This window comes from Microcaecilia unicolor, chromosome 4 (genome assembly GCF_901765095.1).
Source record: "Microcaecilia unicolor chromosome 4, aMicUni1.1, whole genome shotgun sequence".
NCBI classification, from domain to species: domain Eukaryota; kingdom Metazoa; phylum Chordata; class Amphibia; order Gymnophiona; family Siphonopidae; genus Microcaecilia; species Microcaecilia unicolor.
The window spans coordinates 340098574-340119293 of record NC_044034.1 but is presented as its reverse complement, the minus strand read 5'-3'; the positions used below and the strand labels follow the sequence as shown (position 1 = coordinate 340119293).

Here is a 20720-nt window from a genome sequence, read left to right as displayed (position 1 = left end):
ACCTCCATCTTTTTATTATTATTAATAATAATAATCTATATATATAAAAGGCAACCCCAACGTTCTGAAGCCTCCACGGAAGTTGAGGCGCCCGAGATATCCGGTGTGCCCTGGAGTGTCTGCACTGCCCTCGCGTCAAAACGTCATGACGCGTCAAAACGTCATGACGTCGAGGGCGGAGCTATTGACACTCGAGGGCCGAAACGGCCCACAGCGAACAAGGCAAGTAGCTTCGAGGGACAGAGGGAGGGCGAACAAGGCAAGTAGCTTCGAGGGACGGAGGGAGGGCGAACAAGGCAAGTAGCTTCGAGGGACGGAGGGAGGGGGCCCCTTGCTAGCGCCCGTTTCATTCCGCTCAGAAACGGGCATTTTTTCCTAGTTAATAATAATAATAAAAAGTTGTTTTAGAGATCTTTTAGACTGACATTGCAAAAGGTATCTGTGTCTACATAAGGAGCTGGAACATTTGTTCTTTGTAACCCTAGAAAATTCAAGGTTACGTATGTACAGTGGATTATTAATAAGACATTTTAATGTAGATTCAGTAAATTGCAAATTTGCCATATGTCACATGAGAACTAGTTAAGTTTTTGAATAATAAACATTTCAAGATGTACAATTAATGTTCTGAATGTTCTTAAAACTATCTATATTTAAAGATTATCCTGAATATTTTAGTGGATGAGTCTAAATGTGATACAATATAATTGTTGTCTTTTGTTCCTGTGAAGAGGCATTCAACTCAGCCAACTCGAATTTTAAAATGCTTCTTTAAAGTAATCCAAAGAAAAGCCCAATTGCATCACATTTAGAGTTCCCAACCAGAGTATGTCAGATCATCATAAGGTAGAAATACCAGGAAAATTGTTTGAGAGTTTAAATGGCAATTAAAATAATTAAAATCTCATTTTCATTGCAGTGTTAGCTACAATAATGTTTTCTTTAAATTGGCTTGGGCTTAAAATGTTCCATTGTTGCATCAGGAGGGGTACAGAATGTGCAAAGAGTGCCAAGTTTCATGGAAGACGTGTAACAGATGGCTACCTACAGCATGCAAACGAGTCCTTCAGGACTACAGCTCCCATGATGCAATCCCTTGGATGCTGCTACTCAACAAAATGTTTTAGTCTCACTCAATACAAGAAACCCAGGACCAGCACAGTTTTAGCTGTCCCTAAGGCGTGGAGGGGATCATTTTAAAACTGCATGGATACACATTACATACAAACTTCTTGTGTGGTACTGCAAAATTTTCAAAACAAATGTATGTGCATATTTTCTGGGTTAATTTACAGGTATAAAAAGAATGCACATAAATGGCTGCTAAACCTATAAGTCCCTTGATCAGGGATAACATTTTGGTTCTAGCAACCTTTAACTGAACTCTCACAACACCCCCCCCCCCTTCTCTAGAGCAGGGGGTTCTCAACCCAGTCCTCGGGACACCTAGCCAATCAGGTTTTCAGAATGCCCACAATGAATCTGCATGAGATACAATGGAGATAGTGCATGCAAATGTATCTCATGCAGATTCATTGTGGGCATCCTGAAAACCTGGCTGGCTAAGCGTTTTCTGAGGACTGGGTTCAGAACACTGCTCTGGATGTATTCAGTTCCACTAATGAATATATATATATATATATAGTGGCACTGAATATATATGGGTTTTTGGTTTTGTTTTTTATTTTTTTAACACCACAGCTGGTGTTTTAAACATCCTGCTGGCCACTGCAGCTGAATTTTGGTCCGACTATATTTATTGAAAATGGATTTTAGCATTATCTAATGCCCCAATTTTTTAGATGTGTTTACAGTCTATCACTACACTGGCTTTTAAATTCTCTAGTGGACTCAACTAAATTATAAAATATCCATAAATGCATTGGCTTTACACAGGCCAGAGGTTTCAAACAAACTAATAACTTTGTCAGACAATTTCAGAATTTGCTTTACTGGGTCAACATTAAAGACCCAGTGTGCCAGAATACAGAGATTGCAGGTGAATTTCTTAATTTATCACTATTCTGTCACCATGGCAACAATTTAATACAATGTTTGATGAAAACACTTATTACAGCCACAAAGGAGAAGCCCATGTTATTTTTCCAAATGAGAATAAAATTAAAAGGATGTAAAATTTTCCTCCAAAAATGCAGTTTCCTTGGCACATTTGTGTAAACATTTTAATATTCCACCCCCCCCCCCCCAAAAAAAAAAAATTACGAAGCCATTCCTATTAAAACCAAAAGCATTATTCAGGTGGCTGTAAGTTTTGAAGCAAGACGTCAGTAGCACAATAATCCCCAAAACCAGCTTCTGCTTCTGTGGCCAGCTGAGGATGCCTGGAGGGAGAGACTCTCTGCTATTACTTAATGGTGACACCTAATGTGCACGTGTACCTGGATCCAGAAAGCACCAGTCTATAGGTCTGACTGAGGACTGTCACTGAAATGAATCTAGGTTGAGACAGGAGAGTGACGCAAAACTAGATGGAACCCACACCTGGGTAGATAAGGCCTATGGCTCACAGGAAGCTGGTCTCAAACTGAGCAGGAAGCCCAGAGAAGGAGGAGGAAAATGATTGGGGGAGGGGGGGAAGGGAAGACTAGTTTGTAGTCTTCTGCCACAATCATTTATCCACCACTTTGCTCAAAGCAAAAAGTCACTCAGACTTCTTGAGGGTGGATTGCTCCAGGGGGAATTCTAAGCAATGCAGAATTTCCCACTTCCGCAGACAGTGCAGAATTCTGCCTTTCTGTGCAGTCTGCCTTTGGCTGCTTCCCTTCACACTCAGCAGCTTCACCGTGGCAGGAGGAGGAGCTGTCCAGCAGTACATTGGGCTGCATCCTGCTCCTCTGCCCCCTTGTTCCCCAGCATTTCTTGATGCATGGCTATACAGAAGCCTGCACAGCTCTAAGGAATTGTTGGAGCCCAGGATGGCAGAGGAACACGAAGCAGCCCGACATGCTGTTGGGTAGCTCTCCTCGTGCTGTGCTGAAGCCCGGGGGGGGGGGGGGGGGGGGCTGGAAAAACCGGTGGATGAGGTATGGTGTGGGCTGGAATAAAGGTGACAGGTGTGTGTGCAGGGAGAGGGGGCTGGAAAAGATGGATGAGGTGTATGTGTGTGTATGTGTGCGCTCCAAGGGAACGAGGTGGAAGATGCATGGTGGTGGAGGAGAGGTATTTCATGACTAGAGGGAGATGTCAGCCCTTATAATGGGGAAATTCTGCACAAGAATACTGCAAATAAAGTGTTCAGAGTTTTCAAAAACATTTTTGTGCAGAATTCCCACCAAATGTAAATTTATACATTTGACATGTTAAGTGCTAAGTGGATATTAACCAAATATTAGCATTTAGGGGCTTATTAACTAAGGTGCTTTCCCCATTCTAGCTCCATGCTAAAAAAAAAAGGTGAATGAATTGTCCTTAGTGGTGTCCTTATCTATTTACTTATATGGAAAGTGGTAGTTAATAGTAAATAAGATGATATTTTGGTCCATCAGATATGTTGTCCCTACCTACTGTATCTCCAGTCTTCTCCCTCCTTTGCATTGCATGATTTCATCAAATTCCTCTTTGCCTATTTTTATTTTCTAGAGAGGACAAGCAGCCTAGTGATCAGAGAAGCAGGGAAGACAGGGCTCAAATCTTGCTTCTGCCACTGTCACTCCTTGTGATCTTGGGCGAGCCATATAACCCACTGCTACCTTAGGTACAAACTTTGATTGTAAGCCCTCAAAACAATACCCACTGTACCTGCCTTCAACTTCTACTGAAAAGGCCTGAGCGAAGTCACTATAAAAATAGCTAAGATCCTTAAGCCTCTCTGCATAGGGTCTGTTCTGCAGGACAAGTGTTATTTTGATAGTTCTCATCAAAAGTGCTTCCATCTTTTCAAAAAGGAAATATTACCTTCCCAGTCTTACCTGAGACATTACACCTTTGGCTCCCAAATATACTAATTGTTGTCATTCTAACTGATAAGAGTTTAGTGGATTTTCCAGCTTATTTTCGAAAGAGATCTCCGGCCATCTTCCGACACAAATCAGGAGATGGCCGGCAATCTCCTGAATCCGGCCAAATCGGTATAATCGAAAGCCGATTCTGGCCAGCTTCAACTGCGTTCCGTCATGGGGCCGGCGAACGTTCAAGGGGGCGTGTCGGCACGGTAGCGAAGGCAGGGTGGGGGCAGGACGGGGGCGTGCGTTGTGATGGCCGGCTTCGCCCGATAATGGAAAAAAGCCTGCCGTAACGAGAATTTGGTCCACTTTTTTTGGTCCCTTTTTTTTTCAAGTCCAAGTCCCAAAAAAGTGCCCGAACTGACCAGATGACCACCGGAGGGAATCGGGGATCACCTCCCCTGACTCCCCCAGTGGTCACTAACCCCCTCCCACCCTCAAAAATACAACTTTAAAAACTTTTTTTGCCAGCCTCTATGCCAGCCTCAAATGTCATACTCAGGTCCATCGCAGCAGTATACAGGTCCCTGGAGCAGTTGTGGTGGGTGCAGTGGACTTCAGGTAGGCGGACCCAGGCCCATCACCCCCCTTACCTGTTATACTTGTGGTGGAAAATGGGAGCCCTTCAAAACCCACCCGAAACTCACTGTACCCACATGTAGGTGCCCCCTTCACCCCTTAGGGCTATGGTAATGGTGTATAGTTGTGGGGAGTGTGTTTTGGGGGGGTTGGGGGGGGCTCAGCAAATAAGGTAAGGGAGCTATGCACCTGGGGGCTATTTTAATTTTTTTTTAAACTTTTTAGAAGTGCCCCCTAGGGTGCCCGGATGGTGTCCTGGCATGTGAGGGGGACCAGTGCACTATGAATCCTGGCCCCTCCCACGACCAAATGCCTTGGATTTGGCCGGATTTGAGTTTGCCGGCCTCGGTTTCCATTATGGGCAAAAACCGACGCCGGTCATCTCACACCCGGGCATCTCTGACATTTGGGCGGCCCCAATCGTATTATCGAAACAAAAGATGGCCGGTCATCTTTTTCGAAAATACGGTTGGCTCTGCCCACTTGCAGAGTCGGCCCCAGAGATAGCCGGCGCCGTTCGATTATGCCCCTCCCAAGTGTCCTATAGGAATGGATATATTCTTATGGTCTCCATGTTTTTCATTTGGGGGGGGGATGAAAGAAATAGGGGAAGAGTACTACTGGTGAAAAACAGTGGCATGAGAAAGTGGGTGAAATGATGCAGTATGACAAGCTTACAGTCCTGTTTAAAACAAAAAGGGAAAATCTGAAGAGTTATGGTGCTCCTACATCAACTATTTGGAATGCACAAGTAATAGTTGATTGTGAATAGCAACTTATGCAGCGCTGCGTATGCCTTGTAGCGCTATAGAAATGCTAAATAGTAATAGTAGTAGGTTAGATGAAGAGGTTTGGAGGAGGGACAGAGAGGGAGGAGTAAAAAGGGAAGGAGAAGGAGGGAGGGGGGATAGGATGGTTTCTAGGTTGTGGGAGTGGGTTGGGTTGAGTTGGGTGGGAGAGCGGACGAAGGGATAGGTATGATGTACTTTTGAAGTTCTAATGTATTGGCTGTCACTTTTAGCAGTTTCCACATCCTTGACCAATCTGGAACATACAACACTTTTCCTATTTTCTCTCAATATTATGAAATCCAGAATCTCTTGTACCTTACAAACCATTTCCAGAATATCACGTGTCAGGTCCTGTGGATGGATTATAGTAAGTACTGGTTGGTTATTTGGCAAGCAGACCCAGGATGGTGTTAAATAATCAGGAACCCAAATATCGCAGTCAGGAGTAGGCGGATGGACACTAGTCAGAACAACTTCTTTCTCGCTCTAAAGAAAATAATGAAAGTTAAAGTCAATAGTACAGTCCAGCACCGAGCTTATCATGGAATAGGATACATGATGTGGTACTGTAAAATGTTAGAATGAATAGTTGTACGCTTATTGCTCGGTTGCACTAGCAGGATATAACAAACCAGGAGATGTTCACTAATGGAAACTAACTTCACAGCACAGAACGGAAGCTTACAACCCCCCCCCCCCCCCTCAAAAAAAAAACCAAAAACGTTTACAGCCTAATTCTATATATGCTGCTCAAAACTGTGCATGCACCCAATTTGCAAGCACAATTTAAAGATCAAATTAGTGCTAATTATTGGGTGCTAACTGGCATTAATTTAAATTTGCATGCGCATCTTTAGGAACCGGAATTCACATGTAGATCTGAAAAGGGGGAGCAACCATGGAAGGGTAATGAGTGGATCGTGGGGGTCCTGGAATTTATGTGCAGTTTTATAAAGTAAGGGAGATCTGCATGTAATTTAGGTGGGAGAATTTGCACCATGTTTTACTTGGTGTAAATCCTTGTGCCCCAAATTGGTGATGCATCCCAGCGCCAAATGCTATTCTATAAAGTGGCTAGTGTACATTGGAGTTGAAAGATGAGTCTTCCAACACTACACTGTAGTGCACTGGTAGGTTATCAAAGCAATGTTCACTGGTAGGTTCTCAAAAGCAATGTTTATTGAAAACAGCTAAGACCCGACACAGAACCGTGTTTCGGCTTAAAAAGCCTGCCTCAGGGGTCTGCTATGGATGGAGTGAGAGAGAGAAAAAATGAATGTGAAAGAGATTTGCTTATACTGGAGGCAGTGTATACAAAGTTCATGCATATTCATTGTGGATATCCTGAAAACCTGACTGGCAAAGGGTACTCCAGGACTGGACTTAGGAAACCTTAGAGGGTATTGTGGGGTAGGAATTTTCACAACAGAAAATCAGAGATCACTGTATATATTCTCCTCTTATTTATCATTAATAACATTCACGACATCCAGTTTTTCCTACATAAGCACTCAACTGTGGAACGCATTACCAAAAGCCTTGAAAACAACGTACGACCACCTAAAATTCCAGAAATCACTAAAAACTAACCTGTTTAAAAAAAGCATACCCTACCGATCCAACATAAATGCCTGATCTCTGCAACACAACAAAACTAAAGTACGGAATGGACATAACACAACTCTTCCGCTATACGATTCCCTAATGTGGCTCTGCCACATGAACTTTATCTTACCACTACATCACTTTGTATTTGTTCACACCGGAGTCAGCAAACTCCTCTCCGGTACTATGCAAGCCACATTGAGCCTACAAATAAGTGGTGAAAATGTGGGATACAAATGTAACAAATAAATAAATATGTGTGAACTTCCTACGTGCTAAAAAATAAAATTTATGTTTAGTGCTGGGGACGTGTTTGGGGGTGGAGAGTGGGCGCAGCTATGCTAATCAGTTAGCATGTGGGCACTGCCACGTGCTAACCGATTAGCGCATGGGCCCTTATCACCTACAAAACAGGCATTGGTAAGTCCTCACGTGCTAATGGGAAAATTAGTGCATGGTCATTATTGCAGATTATGTAAAAATCGGCCATTTACTGGCAGTGCTAAAAGTGGCCTTAGCACACAGGAAAGACTTGTATCGGAGCTAAAAGATCCCTTAGAAAAGCTGAATTCATCTCCCTACACATTTAAAACTATTAATATCAAAGTAACATATATAAATAGATACCATTAAGGATCAACAGAATCATAATCCTCATGGACATTGTTTCTGTGAGGGATGGTTTTTGTTCTTTTTCATTGACCGTGTACCTTTCCTGGTTGGGTTTTCATTGATATTAGAAAAGCTGGAGTAGGTGCCACAAGGACCCGCCTGTGCGTCTTTGGATGTTAACAGCATAGTTCAGTTCATTTGTGACTCCTCCAGCCTTGATCACCGTACTTAAGCTTAGAATATATAAACATACCACGCATAAGTTTGTTCGTTTTTACCTTGCTTTCTGATGTAGTTTCATCTAACATTCCTTCTAATGATTTCTTTACAGAATCCTCATCTTCGCCAAACACCTGTGCAACAAAGATCCACTTGGTAAAACTACATAGAGACAAGACACAGATTTTACTACCCACTGCTGTGCTCTAATATCTATATCTTCATTGGGATTACCAGTCGCAAAAGTTACTATGGACTCAAGCCTCCCACAGCTAATTTTTCAGTACATAACATCAGTCTATTGGAGGGCAACTGTGAATAAACTGTCTTGCTATTACATAGAAAATAGATTAGAGGTAAATCAATCCACAACAAAATTAAAAAAAAATTTTAAACGCCACAAAATTGATCTCGCATCTTGACAGGACCCTCCCTGATTTATATAGACTAAAACCAGTTGTACAGGGTGTGTGCTGTTCTGACAGGCAGAGAGACAAAATGAGAACACGCCTCAGCATTGTGTGCTGTTGTTTCCATACCTGTGAAAGTAAGAAGGGGCACGGTCTCATTTTATGTCTGTCTACTTGTCAGGACATTACCCAATATAACTGCTTTTGACTAATCTGAATAAAACATAGTTCTAACAATATTTAGAGTTGTGTGTCCTTCTTTTTAGGGGCTAGAGCCTCTGATTTTCAATCCTTTCACTAGTGATCTACAGGGTTTTTTTTTTTTTAACCTAAAATTAAACAAGGGTTAAATGTCAGAGAATCTTGGGCAACAGCATTTAGATTAAAACTGAACAGCAAAAAAACTAAATTTCTGATATTAAGTAGTTCGTTTAACTCTCTCCTCGATAAAAATAAATTTGGCCATGGAATTATAAATACATTAGCATCTCAATTCACAGTTTTAGGAATTATTCTGGATAATTTTCTTACCTGGGAACCTCAAGTATAGGCGGCTACAACAAAAGTTATCAGGGTATTAAGAAAACTCAGGCATATTAGACCTTGTTTTGAACCGGACTCATTTCAACTGATTGTTCAAATTATGATACTGTCCCACCTTGACTACAGTAACATCATCTATGTGGGCTTCAATGAATCTATTCGATAAAGGTTACAAAAGTTCAAATCATGATACCGTCCCACCTTGATTACTGTAACATCATCTACTGTATGTGGGCTGCAAAGAATCTATTCGATAAAGGTTACAAAAGTTCAAATCATGATACCGTCCCACCTTGATTACTGTAACATCATCTACTGTATGTGGGCTGCAAAGAATCCATTCGATAAAGGTTACAAACCTTGCAGAACACAGCAGTACATCTGCTGTGTAGGTCTTCAAAATTTGACAGAATTACTCTGCTGTTCTTAGAATTACACTGGCTCCTGATTGAAGCTTATGCTATTTTTAAACTACGTTCCCTGGTTGTTTCTTACTCTTTTTGGCCAGGCTCCTAGCTATGGGCCCCTTTCACAAAGGTGCGTTAGCGTTTTTAGTGTGTGCTAACTGTGTAGATGCCCATAGGACTATTATAGGTGTCTGCATGTCCTTTCTGAGCACACTACCAGAACCCTCATCCACACTCTTTATCACCTCTCGCTTAGACTATTGCAACTTGCTTCTCACAGGTCTCCCACTTAGCCATCTCTCTCCTCTTCAATTTGTTCAAAATTCTGCTGCACGACTAATATTCCACCAGTATCGTTATGCTCATATTAGCCCTCTCCTCAAGTCATTTCACTGGTTTCCTATCTGTTTCCGCATACAGTTCAAACTCCTCTTATTGACCTATAAGTGCATTCACTCTGCAGTTCCTCAGTACCTCTCCACTACCATCTCTCCCTACATTCCTCCCCGGGAACTCCATGCACTGGGTAAATCTCTCTTATCTGCACCCTTCTCCTCCGCTGCTAACTCCAAACTCCGTTCCTTTGCTGCACCATATGCCTGGAATAGACTTCCTGAGCCGGTACGTCAAGCTTCATCTCTGGCCGTCTTCAAATCTAAGCTAAAAGCCCACCTTTTTGATGCTGCTTTTAACTCCTAACCCTTATTGTTTTTGTTTTTTTTTGTTTGTTTTTTACATTTGTACCCCGCGCTTTCCCACTCATGGCAGGCTCAATGCGGCTTACATGGGGCAATGGAGGGTTAAGTGACTTGCCCAGAGTCACAAGGAGCTGCCTGTGCCTGAAGTGGGAATCAAACTCAGTTCCTCAGTTCCCCAGGACCAAAGTCCACCACCCTAACCACTAGGCCACTCCTCCACTCTACTTTGTTCAGAACCCTTATTTTATCATCCTCACTTTAATATTACCTTATCTCTTGTTTGTCTGTTCTAATTAGATTGTAAGCTCTGTCGAGCAGAGACAGTCTCTTCATGTTCAAGTGTACAGCGCTGCGTACGTCTAGTAGCGCTTTAGAAATGATAAGTAGTAGTAGTAGCAGCACACGCTAAAAACACTAGTGCAACTTTGCAAAAGACCCCCCTTTGTGTAAATTTATTGATGTACCAATCAGAAACTATGATACATCTAGAACATATTTAGTTCTTCATTGTCCTAATCCCAGGAATACACTGTATAAGTCTACGAATACATCATTGTTTATCAGCCTGCGAAATGGTGGAATTCTCTATTTCTTTAAGTCAGACAACTCATTATTAATTATTTCATAAGATGTTTTCTATTTCTTAAGTTTGTCATACACTAAGCAATTTTATGAGGGTATTGTTAAACACTGTTAAGTTCCTGGGAATTCCCAGTTTTCTTTTTGTCAGCTGCACTGAACTCAAGAGGTATGTGTGTGTCTAATATAATGTAATGACGGGCACACAAAAAAGGTCACATGCTGAGTTTCAGACTCCTGCAAGAGCATAATAAGAAACTAAGGATGTGCACATTTGATTTTTTTTTTTCCTTCTAATTTTCAGGCATTTTTCCCAGTTCATTGCCCACTAATATGCATTTAAAAAGATTTAAATCAGTTGTAAACATGTTAACTCATAGGATAATATGGGTTAAATTAATTTGCATGCATTAACATTTTTAATGCATGTTTTACCAAACCGAATGCATGAGAATGAATAAATGAAACACTCCTATACACATGACCAAAATTTCAGAGATGCACTCAGGCATAAGTACTTAAGAGTCTGTCTCAGTCAAACACATAGGGCCCTGTTTACTAAGCCGTGCTGAAGGCCCACATGCTAACGCTAGAGACAGGAATATAATGGGGGTGTCTCTATCATTAGAAGGCACTAATTTTTAGCGTGCGTTAAAAAGTTAGTGCGCCTACAGTGCAGCTTACTAAACAGGGCCTATAGAAAAGTCACTTGATCTCGGAAACGGTCTTTCCACCCTTACTGTCTCAATCTCCATGGTAGGGACACCAATTAAGTTTCATCCCTCTTAGGTACCATTTTAGATGAAACCATGAGCTTTCAATCCCACATCCCTCACATCATTAAAAAATGCTTTTATAAACTTAAATCTAGTCTATTCACCGTTTATTCAATTGATCAGCATTCAAAATCCTCACACTCTTATCTTGCTTAGATTACTGTAATTCCATTCTATATGGTGCCAGAGTTAAGGACATTGACTGCTGGCAGTTAAATTGATCGCTAGTTCTAAGATATACAATCATGCGACTCTGCTACTCTGCGAACAACACAGCTCACCAGTTTCACACAGAATCTCTTTCAAGATCCTGCCCTTTGTTCACAAGGCACACTATTCAGGTATCCTTTCCTACCTCTCCTGAATGCTCATCCCATACTTTCCATCTAGAAATCTTACATCTCCTCAAGCTAACTTGTCTCATCGTGCCATCCTTCAGAACTGTGTGGTTCGACTTCATGCATACATGAATATTTCATGTCAGTGGTTCCTCTCACTTCTTGCTTAAACTGCTCTTACAATAAGTTTATAACAAATCTTAAAACTTTTCTTTTTAAAGATGCATTTCATCTGTAATTCTCTCCCCCTAGCCCACCAGAGAGATGATGTGGAGCAGATGATGGCAGATCCCAAGTGTATCTAGTCTCTTTCCTATCTTATATTGTATTTCCCTTTCTCTCTTAAAATTTAGATATTGTAAACCACTGTGACAGAAACCTACAGGGCAGTAAATCAAGCATCAATAAACTTGAAATGCACACACACACATGCTTAGGGTCCCAGGTGCTCTCAATTAAACAAACGCATTCTTAAACATGTATGTATACAGGTTCAGTGTCTCAAACAAAGACATACATACTTGCATAGTCTTAGACTTGCATACACACATGTAATGTAGAACTCAAACACTGCTTAAAAAAAAGGTAGGTGGTTTTAAAGCATGAGCAAATGATCTCTGGTGTGTTCAAGTAGTTATCTAGGGAAAGACAAGTTTTGTCTCACAGTAGAGAAGCTGCCCTCATGGATCTGAAAAGGCATATCTCCAGTATTAGTGTGCAAACTTCAATTCCCTCTTCAAATGCATTTGTGATGAAGCATGTTCTACATTTTTGGACTCTGCTGTCCTCACTTAAATCTTAATGCATGTCCCTTTATTCTGTAAGTTGCTCTGATTTTTGTACGATATTTTGATGCAATTGTACCAGGTCATCATTTTTAGGACCATTATACCTTGAGATGTTGATGCAACTTGAAATGTGTGTCAAATTAGTACACCAAGATCTTTCCTCAGTCTCACCTGGTTGATGGTAGGGCGCTCTTGTTTTTTCTTGGAGGTACTATCCAGACCCCAAAGAGAAGAAAACCTGCTTTTCCTTTTGCTTGTCGATCTTGACATTGCCTGAGTCCTCCTCCTCACACCAGATTCACCAGTACGAGCTGCCACCTGCCTCAGAAACAGCGTAACGTGGTTAACAATTAGTTACACACACACACACAAGAAGTAACATTGGCTAAACTTACTACAGGAGAATTTGCTTATCACACACTCCTCTTTTCTGACTTCAAGGGCAAGTTTTCCTTAAGTTAGAAGATAAGACTGACTACCTCCTGTTACTCTATATTACCTGTCTATAAGTTCCACTTCTGCTTACTCCCTATGCTGTCTATTAAGATGTTTTAATGTGGATTGTGTTGACACTAAGTAGCACACTATGCCATATGGTATATTGTTATTTGAATAGTCTACTGTTGTAATTATTTATCACCTATGTCTGAGTCATACTTGCCGTACACTGCCTTGGGTGAATATCTTCAAAAAGGTGGTAAATAAATCTTAATATAACTAAGGAGCCCTTTTACTAAAGCGTACCGAAAAGTGGCCTGCGCCGTTATAGGCACACGTTTTGTATGCGCGCAGGTCAAAGGCTTTTTTTTTGTTGTTGTTGCCAAAAATGGATGTGTGGCAAAATTAAAATCAGTGAGCATCCATTTTTGGGCTAAGACCTTACCGCCACCCATTGACAGCAGTAACGTCTCACATGCAAACCGGGCAGTTAGCGGCAAGCACACGTAAACTGCAGATTACCGTCGGGTAAGCACCACGCGGTAGAAAATAGAAAATATTTTCTACCACGTGTTTTGGGCGTGCGTCAAAAATGGAATTACCACCTGGCCACGTGGTAGTTCCAATTTGGCACGAGTAGGCGCCTACACGCCTTAGTAAAAGGGACCCTAAATAAGATGCACAGAGGTTGGCTGAAAATGTTTACCATAGAAGAGTGACAACTTGGGAGCAATTTAAAGAGTTAGCAAAGAAAGAACATACATATGCTTTGGCGCTTGCTTTTCCTCCATTTTCTCCTACTTTGCACCTACTCTTTGGACCTCTATCCTCCTTGAGTTTAAGTGTGAAAGTTGTAAAAACTCAAAAAGGCCATCAAACCTTGACCTCTCACTCATGCTTTTGGCAGGAACATGGGATGAGGTTTTCACAAAAGAGTGTTGGGTTTACTCTGTTGCCCACCTCTTGTGGCTAACTCCCTTTTCCCTCCAAAATATCCTTACCCCTGTTTTCTTCATTAAAAGCCACTGAGCACATCTATATGACACCTATATGTAAAATCTCCTTTTTATCATTTTTATAAACTGCCTTGATGTCTACCGGGTAAAGAACAGTACATCAATGAATTAGAAATAAATAAGTAAATAGATAAATAGCAGGATCTAGAGATATGAAGGTGGTCATTTTAGAAGGCTTGTGCAGCATAATTTGCTTTGATTAAATTGTACAAAAACACTATGGCTAGAGCCCAAGGTCCTTCTTGGTTACTTCCTGTTCCGGGGCAGAGGGAGCAGGGAACCAGCTTAATCGACACCCCCCAGTGGCGTGCACACGGCAGGCAAGAATGCACTCGGGGGGGGGGGGGCTTGGGTGCGGAGCGGCGAACCGCCTCGGGTGGCAGCCGCCCTCGCTATGCCACTGGGCAAAACTAAAACGAGCTATTTTAAAGGCGACAAAAACTTTTATGTTAGAAAAGTACATAAAAGTAAGAGGAAAAAGGAGGCTGCTTTGATTCTTAAATGTAGTACAGTACAGTCTCGATTATTCGACCTTCGCTAACCCCGTGCATGTTTTAATTGGCTCACCGTTTTTGATACCATCTCTCCTGGAAAGGCGTTCCAGTGTCTATTAAGTCTACCTCCCTGCAATTTCAATTCGCATACGAGATGTACTTGCATTCACTGCTTCCAACGCATGCAAACAGATCTCCTTCATATTCTTTGTGAAAATCCTGAAACCTAGGCTGGGTTATGAACCTCGCAGACTGAGGCAGTGTAGGATCACCACTTCCTGTGCTAGGCAGAATTAAGGTAGTGGGGCAGCAGCTACCCCTAGGCAGATAGATGACTAATTTGCCTACAGGGAAACCCACCCATGGCTCCCGGAGGATTTTGTTCTGGATTAATGTAAGAATCAGGAGCTTTTTCTAAACATGGCAAGAGCTGTAGCTGCAGTGTCGATCTCCATGTAAGCAGCTCTGGGAGTTCTGCACAGAAATAATAAAAAGTAGCTGCAGCCATGGTTACCCTCAAAACTGCTCTGAGAGCTTTGCAAAACCATTTTAACAAAGGATTAGAAATACAGAAAATGGCGTTTAGCAGAGGAAAGACCCACCCCCCCCATAACGTGGACCCTATTGGCCCATTTCTTTCGTGGCCATGTACTATAAAATATTGATTACAAATTATGGTGGAATTGGAAAGACTGCAGGTGTATATGCCTCATTTAGTGAATGAGGATCAAGCTGGCTTTATCTCTGGCTGACAAACAGCTAAGAATATTAGGCGTATTTTGAATGCAACGTAGTATGCCAAGCAACAAGGTACTAGCAACCAACGCCAAAAAAAAGACTTTTGATACAATTTATTGGCTCAATACGTACGCCACACTTATAAAAATGGCAATTAGTGGGAGGTTTTCACAATGGGTCAAGCTTCTTTATGCAAAAACATTAGCATGTTTAAATATTAATGGGGGATACACCGACAGTTTTGAGCTAGAATATGACACCAGACGGGGCTGCTCCCTATCCCCCCTACTTTATTTACACTAGTGATGGAACCTTTTCCTCAGAAGATAAAGAGACAAGTGGCCTTCAAGAAGATACAGATTGGGGATCATCAGCCCAAGATGTTGTTGGTTTGCTGATGATATACTATTTGCGATCATTAATCCGAAAGAGCTGTTCCCAGCTACAGTGTGGGCCTTAGATCAGTTTCGGAAAGGGTCAGGCTTCAAAACAAATCTGAATCTTCCACAGAAGGTTATGCTGAGACTATAGGTGGGTACATTCTAGTACCAGGTGCAGTTAGCCGCAGAGACAGAGAAACTGTGTGAGGCTAATTATCCCCCTTTGATTCATAAGGCCTTTGAGGAGCTAGGCCAGTGGGATGGTCTAAACCACTCATGTCTAAGTAGGGTGCATGTAGTAAAAATGAAGCTTTTGTCCAAATTTTTATACTTATTGTCTTCGATATCCCTTAAATTATCAAATTATTTTTTTTCAATGATTGCATAGGTGTGGAGGAGTGGCCTAGTAGTTAGGGTGGTGGACTTTGGTCCTGGGGAACTGAGGAACTGAGTTCAATTCCCACTTCAGGCACAGGCAGCTCCTTGTGACTCTGGGCAAGTCACTTAACCCTCCATTGCCCCATGTAAGCCACATTGAGCCTGCCATGAGTGGGAAAGCGCAGGGTACAAATGGAACAAAAATAAAATAGATACTATTGGAGATTCTACATGGAATGTTGCTACTATTGGAGATTCTACATGGAATGTTGCGCAGGCTTCTGTTTCTGTGAGTCTGACGTCCTGCACATACGTGCAGGACGTCAGACTCACAGAAGCAGAAGCCTGCGCGGCCACATTGGTGATCTGCAAGGGCCGACTTCTACATGGAATGTTGCTAGTGGAATAGCAACATTCCATGTAGAATCTCAAATAGTAGCAACAGTGGAGGAGTGGCCTAGTGGTTAGGGTGGTGGACTTTGGTCCTGAGGAACTGAGTTCCTTTCCCAGTTCAGGCACAGGCAGCTCCTTGTGACTCTGGGCAAGTCACTTAACCCTCCATTGCCCCATGTAAGCCGCATTGAGTCTGCCATGAGTGGGAAAGCGCGGGGTACAAATGTAACAAAAATAAAAATAAAAAAAACAAATATAGGTGGTTTTTTTTACTAAAGCTTAGCTCGAGCCCATTTTATTCCTATGAGCCCTGCCTATGAGCCATTTTATTTCTATGAGCAAAAGACCCCCATATTTAGTTAGTTCAATAAAAAGGTATCTCACAAAAAAAGAAACAAAAACACACACACAAAAAAAAAATGCATTATTTCTTTGTATTTCAAATTTTAAAAGGCTATGCTCCAGATTACCTGGGTTGGTGAATTCAACATATACTCACACTCATTTACTTTGTTAAAATCAAGGTATTCACTGTAATACCTCTTCAAGTGGTGAGATTAAATTATTTACTACTGTGAATCAAAAGTTGATAGGAAAACTTGTAACAACTGTGGAATAATTTATTTGCATTTGACTTGAAATGCAAGTTCAATTATTTATTGTTTTGCAAAAAGCTAAAAACATGGACTTTTTCCATTTTTGATGTATTTTTGTCTCAGTTCTGTGTTTTCATATTATTGAAAAGAAGGGACAGGGTGAGTGTTTTTTGCCAGATTACTTTTTCGGTATTTCGAATTGTATTTGTGAAGTTATGGTTGATTGATTATAGACTTTGTTTCTAAATTTGGATTTTATTGTATTAAAACTTTCTTATAATTTTGCTGTATTTGACTTATTTTTGTAATCTACTTTAAAACCTTGTCACTGGGGTATAAGCAGTTTATAAATGCCCCGTAACAGGAAGGAACAGCAGAGGGAGCAGGGAACCAGCGGAGCCGATAGCCATGCGGCCGCTTCCTGCACCCCTCTTGCAGCGTGCACCCCAAGGCGGACCGCCCCCACTGCTCCGCCCTTGGTACGCCACTGCCGGTTCCAGGACAGATCTCTATGGCACTCCTCTATTCCCTTTTCTCCACTGAGAAAATTCACCATTTAAACACATTCTTCGGCTTCTACCCTACATTACCTCCTATCCCATCCTCAGGGCTCTCTTATGAGGGATCTTTATTAAACGTTCTCTAAAAGTCCAAATACACTATATCAGGTGGTTCACCTTTATCCAGATGTTTATTCGTGCCTTTAAAAATGTAGCAGATTGGTGAGACAATTAAATTAAGTACCAATATGCCAATCAGAAACTACTTTTTGGAAAAAAAGAAAAATGTGAGGCTGTTGGCCACAAACATCACATGGCACTGAATCAATGGTAGTAACAGAAATCTTTTTAGTAATATGAGTCCAGCTATGAAAGAAGCTATCAAGGCAATGTTCTAGCACAAGCAGGGCGGTTGCTTTTTTGGTAGGGCAGTCCCACAGGTGCTGGGGCAGCAGCCATGTCAGGCGTATCCATGGCGAGTCTTTTCCAGTGCAGTAGGTCTTGAGCAGCTGCAGTAATTCATCCACGCAGAAGGGGAGCTGTTTTGCTTCAGCCTTGATTTGCTTATGCCAGGACTTTCTTGGAGCACTCTTTACAATGTTTCAGGCAGGCGGTTGACACCACTGGGAACATCTTGGTAGTCACAATGCCTCCATTCCGCAGACATGGCCAAACCAGTGGAGGTGTAATTCTCTTTTCTTCCACTATAGATTATTTGTTGCAAATTTCTCAAAATAAATTACCTGTCTTTTTCAAAAAGGCATCTTAGTGTTAAAGTGTGATAAAGTTTTGCACTTACCATGTATTAAATGCAAAAATTAACAGTCAGCACATGCAAAGTCTAAGTGTTAACTGTTGGGGCTGTTCCCAGCATGTTCCTGTATAGTTACTGTACAGAAAAGTTCTTTACTTCATAAATGCATCTATACTAACAGCTATAGTGACAGCATGAAGTAAAGTACCACTGGGGGGGGGGGGGGGGGGGAGGAATCTATATATGACGCCAAAAAATCCACACGATAAACATTTCCACCTAGGCATATTCTATAAGCAACGCTTAGATTTACGCACGGTATATAGAATACGCCTAGGCGGACCTCACTGTTGCTAAAACTACACGCATCCATTTACACCAACAAAAACCTGGCGTAAATTCCCGCATGTAGATTTACATGCACTTGGTCCTATTCTTTAACAATGCGTGTAAATTTTGGAACACCCACAAAACACCAATTTCCCCGCCCATACGCATGCCCCTTTTTGCCGGTGTGCATTAAAATTTAGGCGAACTGCGTTACAGAATACGCATAGGGATTTGTGCGTGTAAATTGTAATTAATGCCAATTAGTGCTTATTATTGCTTGTTAAGTGCTGTTAACAATGCTGATTACCTTTGTTGAGCCAATTAAATTACACGTGTTGGTATGGAATCTGCCTAGATTTCCGATTAGAAATCTAGTCACGCTATATAGAATCCGGAGGCATGTACTTAACTGTAATATGCAATTCCAAACCATAGCAGGCTATGCAGTTAGCCTATGAATTAGCACATACCGTCATGCCACCGCAGTAATAGCTGTTGTGGCCATGTGCTAATGGTGTACGCCAACTCACTCGCCCACTGCTTAGCACATATTAATAAAAAAGATCCCCAAGTTAATAAGGAAAAGGTGAATATTACTGATGTGAGAAAAAGAAAGCAGCATTTTTGTTTCCTAATGAACAAGGACACTCATTTAAAACGTTTACAGCAATTTTTTGTAATTGGTTTCATTGTAATTGTTGAAATTACCAGCGTTAACTCTTCAACTTTCTTTTGTGGGTGTTTGCTTTACCCTCTTTTTGCAAAGCTTAGGTCTCTAAACTTAACACTCTGCTTTCCTATACATTAATGGAGGAAAGGAGAAACAGGGGTGATATGATACAGACATTCAAATATTTGAAAAGTATGAATCCGCAAACGAACCTTTTCCGGAGATGGGAAGGCGGTAGAACGAGAGGACATGAAATGAGACTGAAGGGGGGCAGACTCAAGAAAAATGTCAGGAAGTATTTTTTCACGGAGAGAGTGGTGGATGCTTGGAATGCCCTCCCGCGGGAGGTGGTGGAGAGGAAAACGGTAACCGAATTCAAACATGCGTGAGATAAACATAAAGGAATCCTGCTCAGAAGGAAGGGATCCCCAGAAGCTTAGCCGGTGGTGGGAGGCAGTGCTGGTGGTTGGGAGGTGGGAATAGTGCTGGGCAGACTTATACGGTCTGTGACGGAGCCGGTGGTGGGGCGGGTGGTTGGGAGGCAGGGATAGTGCTGGGCAGACTTATACGGTCTGTGCCAGAGCCGGTGGTGGGTGGCGGGGCGGGTGGTTGGGAGGCGGGGATAGTGCTGGGCAGACTTATACGGTCTATGGCAGAGCAGGTGCTGGGTGGCGGGGCGGGTGGTTGGGAGGCAGGGATAGTGCTGGGCAGACTTATACAGTCTGTGCCAGAGCCGGTGGTGGGTGGCGGGGCGGGTGGTTGGGAGGCAGGGATAGTGCTGGGCAGACTTATACGGTCTGTGCCAGAGCCAGTGGTGGGAGGCGGGGCTGGTGGTTGGGAGGCGGGGATAGTGCTGGGCAGACTTATACTGTCTGTGCCAGAGCCGGTGGTGGGTGGTTGGGAGGCGGGGATAGTGCTGGGCAGACTTATACGGTCTGTGCCCTGAAAAAGACAGGTACAAATCAAGGTAAGGTATACACAAAAAAGGGCACATATTGTGTTGGGCAGACTGGGTGGACCTTGCAGGTCTTTTTCTGCCGTCATCTACTGTGTTACTATGTTACATTAACGGAGTTCTTTTCTTGTTTCCTATTTTTCAGCCTGTACACTGCTCTGTTCTGCCCATCAGCTAGAGCGGTATAGAAAGTTACCGCAAATAAATAAATAAATACATTTAATGGCGAGGCATCATGAGTGTAGCTTTTTTTTTTTTTTATCCATATTGTGTTGGAACATGTTCCAAATTCTCACTATTCTCTCTCCATATAAAAGCTGACGTTAGTGCCCACATTCAAAGAATACACAAGACAAAATCTTTGCAGTTTTCTTCCAATCTGCATAGCAGAGTTTACCAGCTCTAAGTCAGCCCACCCACAAGTTGTTCTTTTTTTTTTTTTCTGATTTGCGGAGGAGGAAGCAATAGGAGATTGGATAATTATGACTTTAAATAAAACTGTCACGCCCACCATGTTCAGCTGGAAGGAAACCTACTTGAAAACATTCCCACACCTGATCTTGCCTGCCTGCTGGAACCCAGCCAGAACCACTGGCTTGCGTGCGAACAGGGCAAAGACTTCACACAAATATTATCTGTCTCTGTTGCATTTGTGTTTTCTGATTACTTGTGTTTGCCGAGGCGGACGCTACAGTTTGCCGGGCGACAAAAGGAGAGCGCTGTGTTTTAGATACATGGCATAGAACATTTTTTTTAAAAAGCAGCATCTTC

General features: G+C 42.2%; 1 protein-coding gene across 4 annotated transcripts in view; it reads right to left on the bottom strand.

Annotated features, from left to right (window-relative positions):
- TIAM1 (T cell lymphoma invasion and metastasis 1) overlaps positions 1-20720 on the bottom strand; it is a 369616-nt gene that overhangs the window by 140705 nt on the left and 208191 nt on the right. For all 4 annotated transcript variants that reach the window (XM_030202124.1, XM_030202125.1, XM_030202126.1 and 1 more), the window contains exons 8-10: positions 12479-12625; positions 7828-7902; positions 5648-5818 (exon numbers count right to left, since the gene is read on the bottom strand). In XM_030202124.1, the coding sequence (XP_030057984.1) occupies positions 5648-5818; positions 7828-7902; positions 12479-12625 (393 nt within the window). The remainder of the gene's footprint in view (positions 1-5647; positions 5819-7827; positions 7903-12478; positions 12626-20720) is intronic.